The 15,910-nt window shown below is 36.4% G+C and overlaps 2 protein-coding genes across 4 annotated transcripts; one reads left to right on the forward strand and one right to left on the reverse strand.

Annotated features, from left to right (window-relative positions):
* The first annotated feature begins 233 nt into the window (after positions 1-233).
* LOC141633749 (potassium transporter 7-like) lies at positions 234-10,361 on the forward strand. Of its 2 annotated transcripts, XM_074446166.1 has the most exons (11): positions 240-755; positions 1,400-1,511; positions 1,796-2,024; positions 2,136-2,384; positions 2,535-2,585; positions 2,754-3,014; positions 5,573-5,625; positions 5,740-5,854; positions 6,485-6,739; positions 8,646-9,168; positions 9,522-10,361. In XM_074446166.1, the coding sequence occupies exons 1-11, from the start codon at positions 706-708 to the stop codon at positions 10,042-10,044; spliced, it is 2,421 nt and encodes an 806-aa protein (XP_074302267.1). In that variant the 5' UTR covers positions 240-705; the 3' UTR covers positions 10,045-10,361. The 2 variants fall into 2 exon arrangements, with proteins under 2 accessions (XP_074302266.1, XP_074302267.1); XM_074446165.1 differs by lacking the exon at positions 1,400-1,511 and having other exon boundaries at positions 234-755.
* A 500-nt stretch (positions 10,362-10,861) lies between these two features.
* LOC141634313 (increased DNA methylation 1-like) lies at positions 10,862-15,224 on the reverse strand. Of its 2 annotated transcripts, none has more exons than XM_074446537.1 (7): positions 13,800-15,224; positions 13,252-13,381; positions 13,083-13,159; positions 12,645-12,886; positions 12,328-12,414; positions 12,144-12,243; positions 10,862-11,734 (listed from the first exon to the last, which is right to left on the reverse strand). In XM_074446537.1, exons 1-7 carry the CDS (start codon positions 15,096-15,098, stop codon positions 11,222-11,224), a joined length of 2,448 nt encoding a protein of 815 aa, XP_074302638.1. In that variant the 5' UTR covers positions 15,099-15,224; the 3' UTR covers positions 10,862-11,221. The 2 variants fall into 2 exon arrangements, with proteins under 2 accessions (XP_074302638.1, XP_074302639.1); XM_074446538.1 differs by having other exon boundaries at positions 10,862-11,637; positions 13,800-15,223.
* Between the last annotated feature and the right edge of the window lie 686 nt (positions 15,225-15,910).

The following is a 15,910-nucleotide window of genomic DNA, read 5'->3' on the forward strand; positions in this document are numbered from 1 at the left end:
GTTTATAATTTCGCCTATTAATTTAATTTACTGCAAGTTTAAGACATGTGACGTCATTGTCGCCAAGACGGATTTTTGAGCGTCTTATCGTCCTCTAAATTATGATACGCATTGAAAAATATGACAATAATTAAAGGACGAAAAATATAATAATAAAAATACCAACCCGTGTAATTTGTACGGGTTTAAGACTAGTGTTTACCTCAATAAAATACTCCGGAAAAAAAAGCGGAGGAAGTATCAATTTGTCTCTAAACCGTCTCACGTAAACATTACGCAAGAATGCGACCGTCCAAAATCGTCGCACCAATCCATGTTCGAACACTAAACACAGTCACTACTGTGCATACCTCCACCTCCATGAGTCCATGACTCCTCCATCCATGGCTTCCTTACTTAATCAATCAATCTCCACCTCCCTCCTCTTTCCGATCCCCAATTTCTAGGTTTTCAATCTCACAACACTTCTCTATATCTCCGATCAGCCTGCGACGGCGATGGCGTCGGAGGACAGCGAAGAGAGAGGAAGCTTAGTAAAGACGGATTCCATGGAGTCACGTTGGGTTTACCAAGACGACGATATTTCCGATATCGATGATGACGATGATGATGAAGGATCGCCGTCGAGATTCGCCGAAAATTCCGAAGATGATGATAATGTCGAACAACGATTGATTCGTACTGGTCCTAGGGTTGATTCATTCGATGTTGAAGCTCTTGATGTTCCTGGTGCTGGTCATCGTCACGAATTTGAGGTCTTTTTTATTCTCTTTGTGTTCTTATTGCTCGATTTTGTTGTTTTATTGGTATTAATTTAGATTTAATTTGAATTTTATTGTTTAGTTACTTCTTTTAAGCTTGTGATTGATTGTTTGAGTTTAATTAGTATGTATAATTGTTATGATAGGTTTATTTCGTGTCGTTTTTTGTTATTTACTCGATCTTGCTGTATTATCTTACCGGTGTTATGATAGGTTTATTTCGAAGTTTAGTGATTGATTACTTATTTTAAGCTTGTGATTTAGGCTTTTAGATTGTTAGGTTTATTTTAGTTGGCAATATTGTTTAATTCGAGGTCATTGATCTGTTTTGTTGTATTATCCATTGCATGATAGGTTTAATTCGAAGTTTAATGATTAATTACTTCTTTTAGGCTTGTGAATTAGGCTTTAGCTTGTTTTCCTAGATTCTTTGATTTTTATTTTGTAATGTAGTATGTTGAATTATAAGATTAGTGATAAATACGAAGTTTCTCTTGAGGGAAAGATTTGGTGTTGATGAGGAGTATGTCAGTTTGTTCAATTGTAAGATCAGTGATAAATATGGAGTTGATTTAGAGAGCATTTAGTAATGTTGCAAGTTCATATGTTTGTTGACATTTTGAGGCGTCGTATGTCAGATTGGTGATGATGATTATACATGTTGGAGTTGCTGAGAGTGTTGAGGACATGTTTATCCAAGTTGTAGCAGCTATGTGTTGGACTGTTGGAGGAGGAGCTGATCCTTTTTTGGTAACAAATATAGTAGTATATCTGAAGGAGTCCTTGAGACTTCTTAGTTTCATTATTGTATCTGATTTAGTTGCCTAAATAACGTCCGAGATGTGAGTATCTAAGCACCTGGATGTATTGGGAAGTATCTTAATCTAATGTTGAGTTTTGCTATTGGAATGATTTTAGCAATCTGAAGCTTTTGTTAAATCCTTCTTTGATATTTTGTTAGACGAGTTGTAGTGGTGGTAATAGTTTAGTTGTGGTCTAAATTCAAAATCGAAACCTGAAAATCTTATTTACAGGAATTTGGTCCTTGGAGGAATGTTGTACTCGTTCTCCAGACACTTGGGGTTGTCTTCGGTGATGTTGGTACTAGTCAATTATACACTTTCAGCGTAATGTTTGACAAGGCCCCGATTAATGGAAAAGAGGATGTGCTTGGAGCATTATCTCTTGTTCTTTATACCTTAATCCTGATCCCACTAATCAAGTATGTGCTCATTGTGTTGTTGGCCAATGATGATGGTGAAGGTATAGTGTATTCTTCGTATTGCAACTATCGTATAGTGGAGACTTCATTCTAGTATGAGACTATAAGTCCTAGGTCTGACATGAATATTGTTCATCAATGGGATACTACAGGTGGCACATTTGCTTTATACTCACTGATTTGTAGGCATGCTAAGGTTAGTCTGATTGCTAATCAACTTCCATCAGATGCTCGTATATCAAGCTTTAGGTTAAAGGTGCCCTCTCCAGAGCTCGAGAGGTCACTAAAGCTCAAGGAGCGGTTAGAAACTTCCGGAGGATTAAAAAAGATTCTCCTGATGCTAGTTCTAGCTGGTACAGCTATGGTCATAGCTGATGGAGTTGTTACTCCTGCGATGTCAGGTATGGTTCCTTCTTTGCTACTGTTCATTTCTTCATGAATAGCATTACCCTGCAACTGGTTAGGCCATCGGACAACGTTTAGAGCATTGTGTTTTTTAAATACAAAATTTATTTTTTCCCTGACTTCTTATGTTTTTGCGGCTCATGTAGTGGTGTCTGCTGTTGAGGGTTTGAAGGTTGGCATATCTGGGATAAAACAAGGTAAATTTACAACTAGTTATTATTAGTATTTTTTTATAACTCTTCTCTTCCTTTCCGTAATGTATACTTTACTTTCGGTTTGTTGGATATTTGTGATGTAGCCTCCATAAAAGCTGGAATATTTCTTTTCTCTGTATCATTTGATTGTATCATTTTGCTTTTGTTCAGGGGAAGTTGTGATGGTTGCAGTGACACTTCTTGTAATATTATTTAGCGTACAAAGATATGGGACAAGTAAAATGGGATTCATTGTCGGCCCTGCTTTATTTATATGGTTTTGCTGTTTGGCTTGGATCGGAATTTACAACTTGGTTAAATATGATCGAGATGTCTGGAAAGCTTTTAACCCTATGCACATCTATTACTATTTTGAGAGGAACAAAGTTCAGGCTTGGTATTCTCTTGGAGGTTGTCTCCTGTGTGCAACAGGTACACCATATACATCTACATAAACAACTATCTTTTGTATACATCTACTCCGTACATGTAGGCATGTAGCATATTACTAGACTCGCTGAATTATTGACTACCTTGGAATCTATAAATTAATAATATTTCCTGTGGCTGTGTGGCAAACGAGTGGATGCATAACTGGTTCTCAAGACCATTAAGTGTTAATTAGTGGTGCAACTGTATACTGGATGAAACCACTAATCATGTAACTGGTACAGATGAGATGTAGTTCTATTCAAGGAGTGTAGGAGTGAGAAGGTAATTGGCATGGTTGTGGAATCAGTCTTCCGTTCCCGCTATACAACAACAAAGCCTTATTCCCAAACTGATTTGCGGTCTGCTAATAAAGCATACCGTTGCCTTCTAGAATCGTCCCCATTCCTCCCATTAGATCTTTTTTAAGTTGTAATATGCTTCTATAGTGTGAAATCTGTTTTTTGGTGGACTGGCTAGGAGATTGACATTTAAGCATAATGGGATCTGGAGTCCTTGATGCATATGAGATGCACAGGAAGAACAGGTCAATATAAAGTACTTGCAGTAAATTTATGGTTCTAAAAATTAGGAGCTTTAAAAAATTTGTGCGGCTTGTCATCATGTCGTATTTTGAGAGTGGGTGCAGATTTAGGAAAAGAGAGCCGTAGAGGTACAATATGGGGTATTTTTAGATTATAATGGTATGTTTTTGAATATTTTTAGATGTTCTTAGAAAATACAACCCTAAACAATATGCCTCACACAATCTCTACTTGTAGCTAATTGCTAGTGTGTTCATAGCATAGTATAGTATAGTATACTCTGAAGGTGCGTATAGTATAGTATACTGTTAAAGACAATTCATATTGATAGGCTCGTATTTCTACTATATATTTAGCTTATTTTATGCATAATAAAGCGGCATTGGGACGTGGTTTCACATGATTTACGTCACATTTACCATATTCTTAATGCCGAGTAAGTAATGGAGTTTTGAGCAATGATCGGAAGCAAAGGCATGTCTTGAAGTCTACCATGGTACAAAACACCTACAAGCAAGAAGGAAGACTAGCTAAGACATGAAGAAGTGAAATGATGAAGCAATTGAAGATTTGAAGCGTCGTTTGCATAAGGATCGACTTCAAATGGGTATATCTTGAGTTCTAGAGCTCGTATCGATGCAAGGCCAAGTGGAGGTGAAAGCTTATGTTCTTAGCTTTCCAACGGTAGGTCACACGCCTCATTTGGCCAAGTAACGAGAGAGATATGACCTTCGAAAAAAATGCTGTCCAGCAGGGAACTCGCACCGTGCGAAATTCCAGGACCCATATTTCGCACTGTGCGAAATATCTGGGTTTCAGCGTGTTTTAGCATGTTTTGATTACGGGCTTGCACCATGTTATGACCCATTAATCCCTTTCATACCTAGACTATATATAGATGATTGCCTCTAGGTTTTCAAGATCTTTTGTTCACTTTAAATTAATCAAGTTGTAATTTGGGAATATTTTCATCTTTTGAATTGGGGTTTAGATCTAATTATGGAGAACTAATCTCCCTTCTTAATCCGACTCAAGGCTTAATCTTTGGTTGTAAGACTCTTTAATCCTTCCTTAATTTTCATTATCATTGTTAATCCTTTTGTGTTTATTGTTTGAATTTTGGAATCCTTGTTTATATTGAGTAATTAAGTGTGATTTCCTTGTTGCTTAATTAATCAAGTTCCTTAATTTATTGTTGTTGGGATTATTAAGTGTGATTTCCTTGTAATCCCATCTTTGCAACACCTTGTTATTATGCTAATGAATGTGATTTCTTCTTGGCTTAATTAGCAAGTAAAGGATTAACTTGTAATTAGGCATTAATTGTGATTTCATTGTGTCTAATTACCTCTATTGAATCTCTTGTGCTCATATCTTCTTGTTAATTTGACCAATGTATGTGATTTCTACTTGGTAGAATTGATAAGTTGGGTTATTTGATTAAGTGTGATTTCCTTGTCATTTGGCCATTACTAAGGAGATTTAGAAGATTTATCTTCACAATAGGGTGATAATATATAATTGAAGGATTGATTGAGGGGTTTTGTCAACTAAAGTGCCAAACTTTGGGTCGGGTTAAGTCTTTCTTAATATTGATTAATTTCCATCTTTAAACTCTTGATTGATTACTTGCTTTGCACTCTTGTTTGAATTTGTCTTGCTTTTGTCACAATTGAAAACTCAACCAAAACCCCCCCTTTTTATATATTTGATGTTATTGTTGTCACAATTGTTCTAATTGCTCTTTAATTTCACTATTGCAAAACCCATCTTCTCTTGGGTTCGACCCCTTGCTTGCTATTTTACTAGTTTATAATTAGTGCTAATTAGTGTGTTTAGTGGTATATAAATTGTTAATTTGGCCGTCTTTTAGTGCGACATTTTAGGCGTGTCACATATTAATAGGAATTATTTTTTGAATATTGCAATGCAGTAAGTGTCTTCCTTCTCCAATTTTTTGTTTGTTTGTTTTGTTTTGTTTTGTTTTGGCACTGATGAAGTGCGATTTTGATTTAGGTGCTGAGGCTATGTTTGCAGATCTTTGCTACTTCTCTGTGAGATCAGTTCAGGTATACTGGATGTGTTGGTATGCATTTCTAGTTTAATGCAGACTTACGATGATTTGGTTAACTTGAGCATATGGTTGGATTGACGGAATCTTAACTTTCTGTTGGTTGTTGCAGCTCACATTTGTCTTTCTCGTGTTCCCATGCCTCATCCTTGGTTATCTTGGTCAGGCAGCGTACCTTATGCAGAATCAAGGCGACTGTGCCCAAGCATTTTACTCCTCTATCCCTAGTAAGTCTCACTAGTGATATCATTGAAGAGTTTAAGTTGGGCATCATCCCACTTCTACATTACGTTACATCGTTCACTTCCTTTTAATGATAAAAAGACTTGCAATTTGCCTTCGAAAGAGCAGTTGAAGTGGAAGGGAAGATAGGGAGTAAAAAGAGTGACATAAGCTTTTTCACTGGTTCCATCATATGTAATTGTGTCATGGTACTTCTCATTTGATATTTAGGAAGCTTCTGAACATTTTTAATATCAATAAAGAACTAGTAAATGTTACACTGTATTGTCTAAAGAGTGCTTTTGATATTCTGAGGATTTTTTTGCTCAGTAATCAATTTGCACATGATCAACCTATTTGGATATTTGGATTTGCTTGAGTAGATGGTGCTTACCGTAGAATGGTTTTGGAGATTATTTTCATATTTCATGTGTATGCAGATGATGGTGTGTGAGTGTAATCGGTGTTACATTTGGTTTTCTTGGTGATACTGTGCAATCTGAATTGTCAAGTGTTGCTCCTTGTTCTCAAGTTTATTTACAGCTCTTCTGAAAATTCTGGCTCCTTTCTCTTAGTCCTGTCAAGTTGTTATTAGAGAAACTCTTAACAAAAATCATTAATTTCCTTTTCTTCAGGCGGAGCTTTCTGGCCAGTATTTGTAATTGCTAATGTTGCTGCATTAATTGCTAGTCGAGCGATGACAACAGCTACTTTTTCTTGTATAAAGCAATCAACTTCACTTGGCTGTTTTCCTCGTCTCAAAATCGTGCATACATCTCGAAAATTCATGGGCCAGATCTACATTCCAGTACTCAATTGGTTTCTGCTTGCAGCCTGTGTGGTGTTGGTTTGTGCTGTTCCGAGCATTACAGAGATCGGGAATGCTTATGGTACTTTCTAGTTTGGCTGCCTACTCACGTTTGTTTTTTACCCTTGCACCTTTACTATTCCACCCCTCCCCTCATCTACTATCCTGAATATAAAGTGAAAGAACCCTTCCTTGGATGGTTAGATTGAATTTTGAGATATTATGTGTTGGAAGCTATACATTGTGGTGGAGGCTGTTTTGTGGCACAAGTTGAATGCGAATGTACGATTGGTAATGTTTGAGTCTGTGGCTCTGCTCTACCTAGTGATAGAATATCTGAGGCTAGTGCTATGCAAGCAGACAATTTGATTACTTGTGCCTCAGTTAGTGAAATGCTCCTTCCCTGTATATTTTGTTTATTTAACTTTAACCTCTGACAAAGTCATAGAATTGGGAGTGGGTGTGTGAAAAAAATATGGATTGAATCACGGAACCAAACACTCAAATGAGCAGGCCTGAGTCTTCCTGCTGAATGCTCTGATTGAGAACTTTTATAAGACATGTATGTTTCAGATTACAATCTCCGTATTCCCTGCACTTCTGTAAAATCTAGTCGATACGAATGACTGAAAGTTATGCACGTTTTCCGTGTCAAATGTTCATCAGCCAACATATATCCAGCTGGTTTATTTCAGCTTTTATCGTACGAAAAGTTGTCGTTAACATAGAAAGATCTTTGGCATTACTCAGTCACTGCTTACAGTGTACACATGTAAGGCAATTGACAATTCTTAGAAGTAGCCCTTTTTTACTTCATAAATCTTGAATTTTATTTTTGTGTTTTTTGTAAATAAGCCCCTTTTATGTACTAATTTTTACAAATAACCCCCTTTTATTTCAATTTTTACAAATAACCACCTTAAATATCACTTAATCCCAAATATTACCACCTTAAATATCACTTAATCCCAAAAATTACCACCTAATGTTGATTACGATAACGAATTTTATAAAACACGATCTATATACGACATTACACTTAAACTATACAATATACCTAAACTACCCTTACCTTAACTTATTACACCACCCTCAAACTAACACACCATTCATTCCTTCATCCAACTGAATTGACAAACCCCCAAATTCACAGCAACACCTAAATCAACTACGAAATCAACCAAATCAACTACTAAATCAACCAAATCAGCATTTGCGAAGAACCCTAAACCCCAAATCTGAACCAATAATTTTGGGAGGCTTAAACGTTCTTTTTTTTTTTTGGTTTGTTTTGTTTCTTATACAAAGTTTTGTACCGTGTTTTAGAATTTTGCATCTACTCCATTGTTGGGACAATATTGCTGTTATTTGTTTTGGTAGGTAACATTTAGCACTTCTTATACTGTTCTTCTGTAATGCTAATTAACAATAGTGAAATGAATGTTTTTGTTATCAAACTGACGTAGTTTCTTAATCCAAGACATGTGAGATGTTACCGTTAGGAGTAGTGATAGAAAGGGGAAAGAGAGAGCAGAAAGAGGGAGACTAAAGAGAGGGATGAAGTATGAACAATTGATTTGGGTTGGGTGTTGGGTTTGTCGATTGATTTGGGTAAGGGAGTGAATGAATGGGTGGTTGTGTGTAATAAGGTAAGGGTAGTTTAGGTATATTGTATAAGTTTTAAGTCGTAATGTCATATATAGATCGAGTTTTATAAAATTCGTTAGCGTAATCAACATTAGGTGGTAATATTTGGGAATAAGTGATATTTAAGGTGGTTATTTGTAGAAATTGACATAAAACGGGGTTATTTGTAAAAATTAGTACATAAAATGGGCTTATTTTCAAAAAACACTTTATTTTTACTGGATGTCTACTTGTTCTCCCTATGAGAGTAACACTTCGTGTAACCACTAATGGTGGTTGTTTATTGGCTAGCCAAAATTGTTCTTAATTCTTTCTGAATTTTGGTATTTTCTTTCCTTCAGGTATTGCTGAAATGGGAGTAATGATGATGACAACAATTCTAGTAACCGTTGTTATGCTTCTTATATGGCAGATAAATATTGTCATGGTCATTGTCTTTCTGATCGTCTTCATGGGAATCGAGTCAACCTTCTTTTCATCTGTTTTATGGTGTGTCAGTGATGGAAGTTGGATCATTCTGGTCTTTGCTGTAGTTATGTTTTTTGTGATGGTGGTTTGGAATTATGGAAGTAAGTTGAAATATGAGACTGAAGTCAAGCAAAAGATGTCTATGGATCTTCTTAGACAGCTGGGCCCGAGCCTTGGAACAATTAGAGCTCCTGGTATTGGTTTGGTTTACAATGAACTGGTTAGAGGGGTTCCAGCAATATTTGGCCATTTCCTAACCACCCTACCTGCAATTCACTCCATGATTATTTTTGTATGCATAAAGTATGTTCCAGTTCCATCGGTGCCACAGAACGAAAGATTCCTCTTCAGACGTGTGTGCTCGAAGGGCTATCACATGTTTCGTTGCATTGCTCGGTAAGCTTGATCCTCGTGTGCCAGAATTTTGTTTCTTGATATTGTAAATGTTGATAAATAATTATAATTTTATCAGTTACAACTTACAACTTACAACCACAATATTAAGCCAATGTTTCTATGTTGCCCCTGGTAAGGTGGATTTCAATTTTATGCAACTTCACATCTGTATTAGTAGGAATCCTATTTTTGAATTACGTCGGATGAAAATTTTTGTTTTAAAATGCACTGTAAACAAAGAAGCTGACAGTTTAGTGAGCCTTTTTACTTTATTTCACCTATTTCAGAGCGCCCCATTGGAAAGGATATTTTTATGAGTTATTTACATGATATCTTCCAACTTTGGTGGGCAGGTATGGTTATAAAGATGTTCGCAAAGAGACTCACCAGACATTTGAACAATTGCTAATTGAAAGTCTTGAGAAATTTATTCGCCGCGAAGCCCAGGAACTATCACTTGAAAGTGACGGTGATGGAGATGGAGATACTGAAGATGAGGCAAGGTCCCTCGTGGCTCCAAATGGAAGTGTCTATTCGCTCGGTGTTCCTCTTTTAACTGATTTCAATGACACAAGTAGGATCATTTCAGAACCAAGCAGCTCAAGAGAGGCGAGGTCAGAGACAGAATCAGAATCATCTGATGCCGAACAAAGTCTTGAGAGAGAGCTCTCTTTCATTCGGCGGGCGAAGGAATCTGGGGTGGTTTATCTACTTGGTCACGGTGACATTAGGGCAAGAAAAGATTCTTGGTTCCTCAAGAAGCTTGTCGTGAACTATTTCTATGCTTTCTTACGGAAAAACTCCAGGAGAGGGATTTCGAACTTGAGTGTCCCACACTCGCATTTGATGCAAGTAGGCATGACGTATATGGTATGAATTTCTTCAAGGCAAGGTGAGATTTCAAGTGCCATTTGAAATCTTGACTGAGACGAGTTTGGAGCTCGGAGAAAACTTTTACTCCGTATACTTTTGGTCTTTTCTATACCAAGTCATATGTCCATAGACGGAAATGCAAAATTTTTGACCCTCTTCCAATTTTGAACTTGATATTATATGGTTCAGCTGGGATACAATTCAAGGCTCAACATACAAACATGATGCGATTCTTAACTTATTACCTGAGATGTATATTTGATAGATTATTGTAATTTGTAAGATTTTTTCATACAGAAGAAACTTTATCTTTTTCCTGAGATTGTACCTTCCACTCGGAGCCCACCTAGGTGATAGATTGGCATTTTCGGACTTGTGCGGGACATTCTTTATCGTTCCTTCTGGCTTACTAAACTTCAGGTTATGTTTCATCGTGTGTCGAAATGAAATCTACTACATATCAATCATAAAACACAAGTTATTCTCCAAGATATATGAATAACTTCAGGTTATGCTTCGTATATCTTGATTCTCTAATCATTTTCCATCTGCGTTATAGAAGTCACAATCATAATTAATTTCAACAAAATCATGAGAAACTTATATGAAAATAGAAAAGGCGGTCTAATGGTAAGCACAAATTATTGGTTAAAATTGTCCGAAGTTTAGACGGCACCCACAATCAATTTATATGAATTGAAAATTAAAGTAGGGTTGCGACGGCACCCACAATCAATTTATATGAATTGAAAATTAAAGTAGGGTTGCGACTTGCGAGTGGTCTTAAATTAAATGGACTTAAACCAGACCTCCTGAATGGTAAGATAAGCAAGCTTTCAAATTAAACAAGGGTTGTATCAGATTCCAAGTTGAAGCTCGGTACAAGCATTGACATACTTCACAATCCATTAAACAGATACAATTCAGATATCGACTGCTGGAGTTTCCGCTGAGAACTTACACGCCATAAAATTAACTCAAAATTAGCCCTCGGCCGAAGAACCGATATATACATGTCTCCGCTAAAACAGCTTAACAGAAGAGAACCGCCAACATAAATTTGCACTTGAATAAAATCCAAGCGTTACAAAGCTGCTTCAAAGGAATCATCCCTCAACAAAACACGCCTGAGTTATACCAATCCTCATTGTAGCAAAAACTTGGGAGCTCGAACTTGTAATCATAAAGGCGAAACCAATCTACAACTTCCTTCAAATTTCGAGTAGTTAGTTTGAGGAACCAGAGGCATCAGCACAGTCCCGTTCTTCCTTATGCAGAATTTTAGCTTTAGAGAACATTTATCGCTTTCCAACTTTTCACGAACTAAAATTTTTGAAGTAACGTTTGCTTGTGCCCCTCGGTCTACCTTATCACTCCCTTGACGTTCTTCTTCTTGTGAAACCCCGGACATGCTACTACTCCCCTCGTGATTGATACTGCTTCCTTCTATATTTTGAGTAGGTTTATAAAGGATAATCTGCTTATTACTTGACCGGTGGGTTCGTGGGATAGGACGTTTCCTTAAGAGTTTTTTGCACATGACGGTATCATGGAAATCCAAGAAGGTGAACCCCAGAAAGTCTAATCGGTCTGATTCTGTAATAGGAGTAAAACCAAATGAAGTAGTCCAAGTGTTAAGGATACTTGGTGAGGCAGGAAGGACTAGTTTCTGCACTCCTAGGTTCAGTAGAGTCTGAAAAATACACAAAACAAAGAAAGGCGAATAAAGACTCCCATAAATTTATCAATCCAATAGTGCATTTTCATTTATTACAAATCGACATGAAATCATTCCCAAAAAAGGTCGAATTTCATCAAGAGTTCTTTAAAAATGGCGGAAACTCCATGATGTCTATAGAAAACTATCTTACCATGAAAACAGTGCACATATTCATACACGGAAGCAGTTTATTTATAAATTCTAGTTAAAACATTAGAAAGCGCTGTGTTGTTTTACAGATCTGTGTTATGCTGATGTTCAATGCAGATATTATCTTAGTTAACATACAAGCTGTGTTGTTTTACAGATCTGTGTTATGCTGATGTTCAATGCAAATATTATCTTAGTTAACATACAAATGCACAAAGAATATGGAATTTACCTTCTCAATCTCGTTCACCAAGATGCGACACATTCCAAGACAACGATGCTGAAAATGTGTCCCAATAAGCGGCATTTCAGCCACCTTATCTCCATAGATCCTAAACAATTGAAAGACAATGTTAGAATTCAACAAGTGTTCAAATGAAAAACTTTGCTAGATTTAATGTGAATTAATCAAGTACCTTAATAAGGCAACTGCAATCATCTCATCATTTCTTTCCAAAAGAACTGTATAGAATCCTCTAAAGTTCAATCTGTTAAGGTTAGACCTGGACATCATTCAAAAGAACGGTGTTAGACCACGATAGAGAAAATACTCCCCGTAAATAGTTCATGCATTCAATTTTAGTCATCTTAGCGAATTGTTAATGTTTCCTTTATAGGCATGATTAAACGAAAACCATATGCACGGGCTGAGGGATTTGTTGACGTAAAAACAAGGATAAAACAAGACTAGCACTAGTTTGTATGGTTGTGACGGGAAACCAGAGAAACTCACCCCCTGCAGAAAAGAACATCTTCAACAAGATCTCGCTTAGTCTTAGGATCTTTCACTGGATCAAAACACTCATGCATTACTTCAAGAGCAACACTGAGCTTGGAATAATTTTCAGCCATGGCGGCCAAATCATAATCTACACGATCTTCTGCCTGATATTGCATTGGTTTGATCAAGGTGCAAGTTAAATTATGACCAACAAGAATCGGTTTGCCAAGAAGCTGCTGGAGGCCCCACTGCATCTGAAACATTCAACATGGGTTAGAGCCGACAAAGGAGACAATAACAATGAACAACTATAAAGCCTTTCTAAATGACAGGTTTCAAAGCTGTTCATGCGTATCACCAATCAATAACTCATTTGAAAGATTTGAGTTATGAAATGCTTAAAAATCTTCTACACACAAGATAATACGAAACAAGATGCAATGTTCATACCATTTCGCATGTTTTGCAGCAAAACCAATGTTCTTCGCTACTAACCACGCCTCGGTCTTTCTTACACCGAGCATGAACTGCAAGAGAGAATTAACAGCATTAAGAGCCTGAAAACTTGAAAAAATCGCACACTCCCAAATTTAGTGGTAACCAAAATCGCAGAACTTACATTGACGTTCACATTGATGACAACGAAGAAGGCTATCATCAGCAAACTGTTCGGACAACTTATCAAATTGACTGTCACCACAAATCCCACAGCAACAGCATGGACAAAACCAGTCACCTTCAGGAACCCTCTATAAAAGAACAGTAAATATCAGTACCAAAGATAACTTTAACACAACAGTAAGAAAAAATAACCAACAATAATCCGAAGTTCGTCTCATCAGACATAATTAATTTAAGATCAACTCTTTCCAAAACCATCCCAAGTTGCCTTATTAGTTCTGATTTTGCACCATCTTTTACCAGTAAATGGAAATCACACAAAATCTCGCATATTTTCTGTATAATCTAGACAATGCATGAAGGTCTACTCATCATAGATTGTGTCGGAGATCGTTTGTGCTCTCTGACTAAAGTAGTGCAAAATCAGAATAAATGAAGCAAATTTTCGAGATTTCTATTGACGGATCAGACAAACTCCAGATTATTCTCAGCAAATCTTCCCAACATTAATTAGAGAATTACAGATAAACTCAACAGAAAACCCACCTCAATATTAAGGCAGGTTGCATGAAACGAAGATGGGCATCTATCACAACAAATCAGGTCACCACCATAATGACAGATTGAGCAAACATAGTCATTACAGTTCTCAGACCGCAACCCCGCCAGCGACCTAAACTTAGACCTAGATCCGGTTCCAGTAGCCCGGACCACTGGTTCTTGATTGAACCTCAAAATCTTCTTCCTCATTAACTCCACCTGACAACTCACCAAAGATTTCCCATTTCCTAAGAACAAATTTTCAGCTAGCCTACTAATGTTATTACCAGTAACATGTGCCTGAAACCCACTTAAACTAAACAACTTTTGACAACAATTACACTTAATCCCATCACTCGAAATCCTTCCTTCATTCAAGGGCACATCACTATTTCCCTTCAAATAATACAATTTCGACCTTGGCACAACTGCATTGTTCTCAATCAACCATGACAGAACAGTCCTAGGGTTCTTTGATCCACTATAAGCCCCCAATTGACGTACCCTTTTGCTCGATCGAAGAACCCTAGTCGATTTTTGCTTTCTTTTCTTCGAAACTAGCCTGGATTTAACCTTTACAGTACAATACTCATCATCCAACCTATCACTACTAACCCTAAACTCATCTTCAACTTCCTGAACTTCACTTCCTGCACATGCATACCTAGTTCTCTTCTCCCTACACTTTCTTAACCCCAAATCTCCATCTTTCCCTACAAATTCGCGATATTTCGAAACTTTTGCATGATCAACTACATTATAACCAAAAGAATCCCCCAAATCACAATTTCTGGCAACATTTTCACAATCTGCTAAAAGGGTTTCATCATCAACTACATTACAACAAAAATCATCCCCCAAATCCCCATCTTCCCCAAAAATTCCACAATTTCTAGGGTATTCATCACAATCAACTAAAAGGGTATCACCATCATCAACATCAGAACACACAGAATCACTAAAATTCGATTCAATCCCTTTTGAAATTGCTTTACATGCAGTATTTAACGAATAATAAGTTTTACCAGACGGCGAATCGTACCGCCATTCATCATGCCCTCGTTTAACCTTAGACCAAAAGCTCCAACCAATTGCAGATAAATGCATTCTAGCTTGATCCCTAAATTTAGTTGTTTCCACCTCATTTTTTCTGTGTGAATTTAAATACTTAAATATAGCTTTTGGATTATACTTAGAAATAAGTTTAAAAGCATAACATTCATAATCCTTGTATTCCTTCGGTTTTCTTGAAATTACTACATTATACTCTTCACCACATATTCTTGTGAATTTGAGTTTTCTCATCTTTTGATTGAAAAGGGTTTACTGGGTTTGCCTTTGATTTTGATTTTGGTTAGATTTTGATTTCTAGGGTTCTTGAAAAGGGGCGGAGATTTAGGGGAAAAGAGTGGAGGGTGGTGTTGTGTGATGATGTACTGAAGTGAGATTTTTGGTATTAATAGCCAATCGTTATACCATACACCTGGGTGTATGGTACTTCATACTCCAACTTTAATTTAGTTTTTTTAAAACCATTAAAACTTAGATTTCATAAATTAGAAAAATTTAAAAATTATACCATTATTCGTGATTTTGATTCCTCTATAATTTGAGATCACATTTGATATATTTTGGTGTTTATTTTAGTTTTACTCGCATATTCACACCATATAATTGACATGTTCATCACAATAAAATATTCACATTACATAGTTGACATATTCATATAAATCAGACTTCTTATTCTCAAATTAAAACTCACATATTCACCCAATTAATTAACATATTCACAAATACATATGACAAATACATAGAGGTTATCATAAATATTAATCTAACATAACCTAACATATATTCACAAAGTATAACTACATATTCATCGCATATAGATTACATATACGCAAAACATAAACCTCATATTCACAATATATAACATGTGAATATATCATTTATTTATATTTTGTGGATGTCGATATCTTCATTTGCGGACTCGTTCAAATAAACGGAATAATAATCATGAACGTTTTGCTCCATAGACAGTAGCAAAGCGAATAATGCAAAATAATTTGGCCAAAAAACATGAAATTTACGTAATTGAGTAGTAATAGATCCATGAT

Source organism: Silene latifolia, chromosome Y (assembly GCF_048544455.1).
Source record: "Silene latifolia isolate original U9 population chromosome Y, ASM4854445v1, whole genome shotgun sequence".
NCBI lineage: Eukaryota > Viridiplantae > Streptophyta > Magnoliopsida > Caryophyllales > Caryophyllaceae > Silene > Silene latifolia.

Bases quoted from the DNA above. Each gene is read 5' to 3' on its own strand.
- LOC141633749 (XM_074446165.1), top strand. From the start codon at position 498: ATGGCGTCGGAGGACAGCGAAGAGAGAGGAAGCTTAGTAAAGACGGAT. The intron at 5,626-5,739 runs GTATACTGGATG...TGGTTGTTGCAG, and splicing joins TCTCTGTGAGATCAGTTCAG to CTCACATTTGTCTTTCTCGT. The intron at 9,169-9,521 runs GTAAGCTTGATC...TTTGGTGGGCAG, and splicing joins ATGTTTCGTTGCATTGCTCG to GTATGGTTATAAAGATGTTC.
- LOC141634313 (XM_074446537.1), bottom strand. From the start codon at position 15,098: ATGAGAAAACTCAAATTCACAAGAATATGTGGTGAAGAGTATAATGTA. The intron at 13,160-13,251 runs GTAAGTTCTGCG...TCTCTCTTGCAG, and splicing joins TCATCAATGTGAACGTCAAT to TTCATGCTCGGTGTAAGAAA. The intron at 12,887-13,082 runs GTATGAACATTG...TGAATGTTTCAG, and splicing joins GCTGCAAAACATGCGAAATG to ATGCAGTGGGGCCTCCAGCA.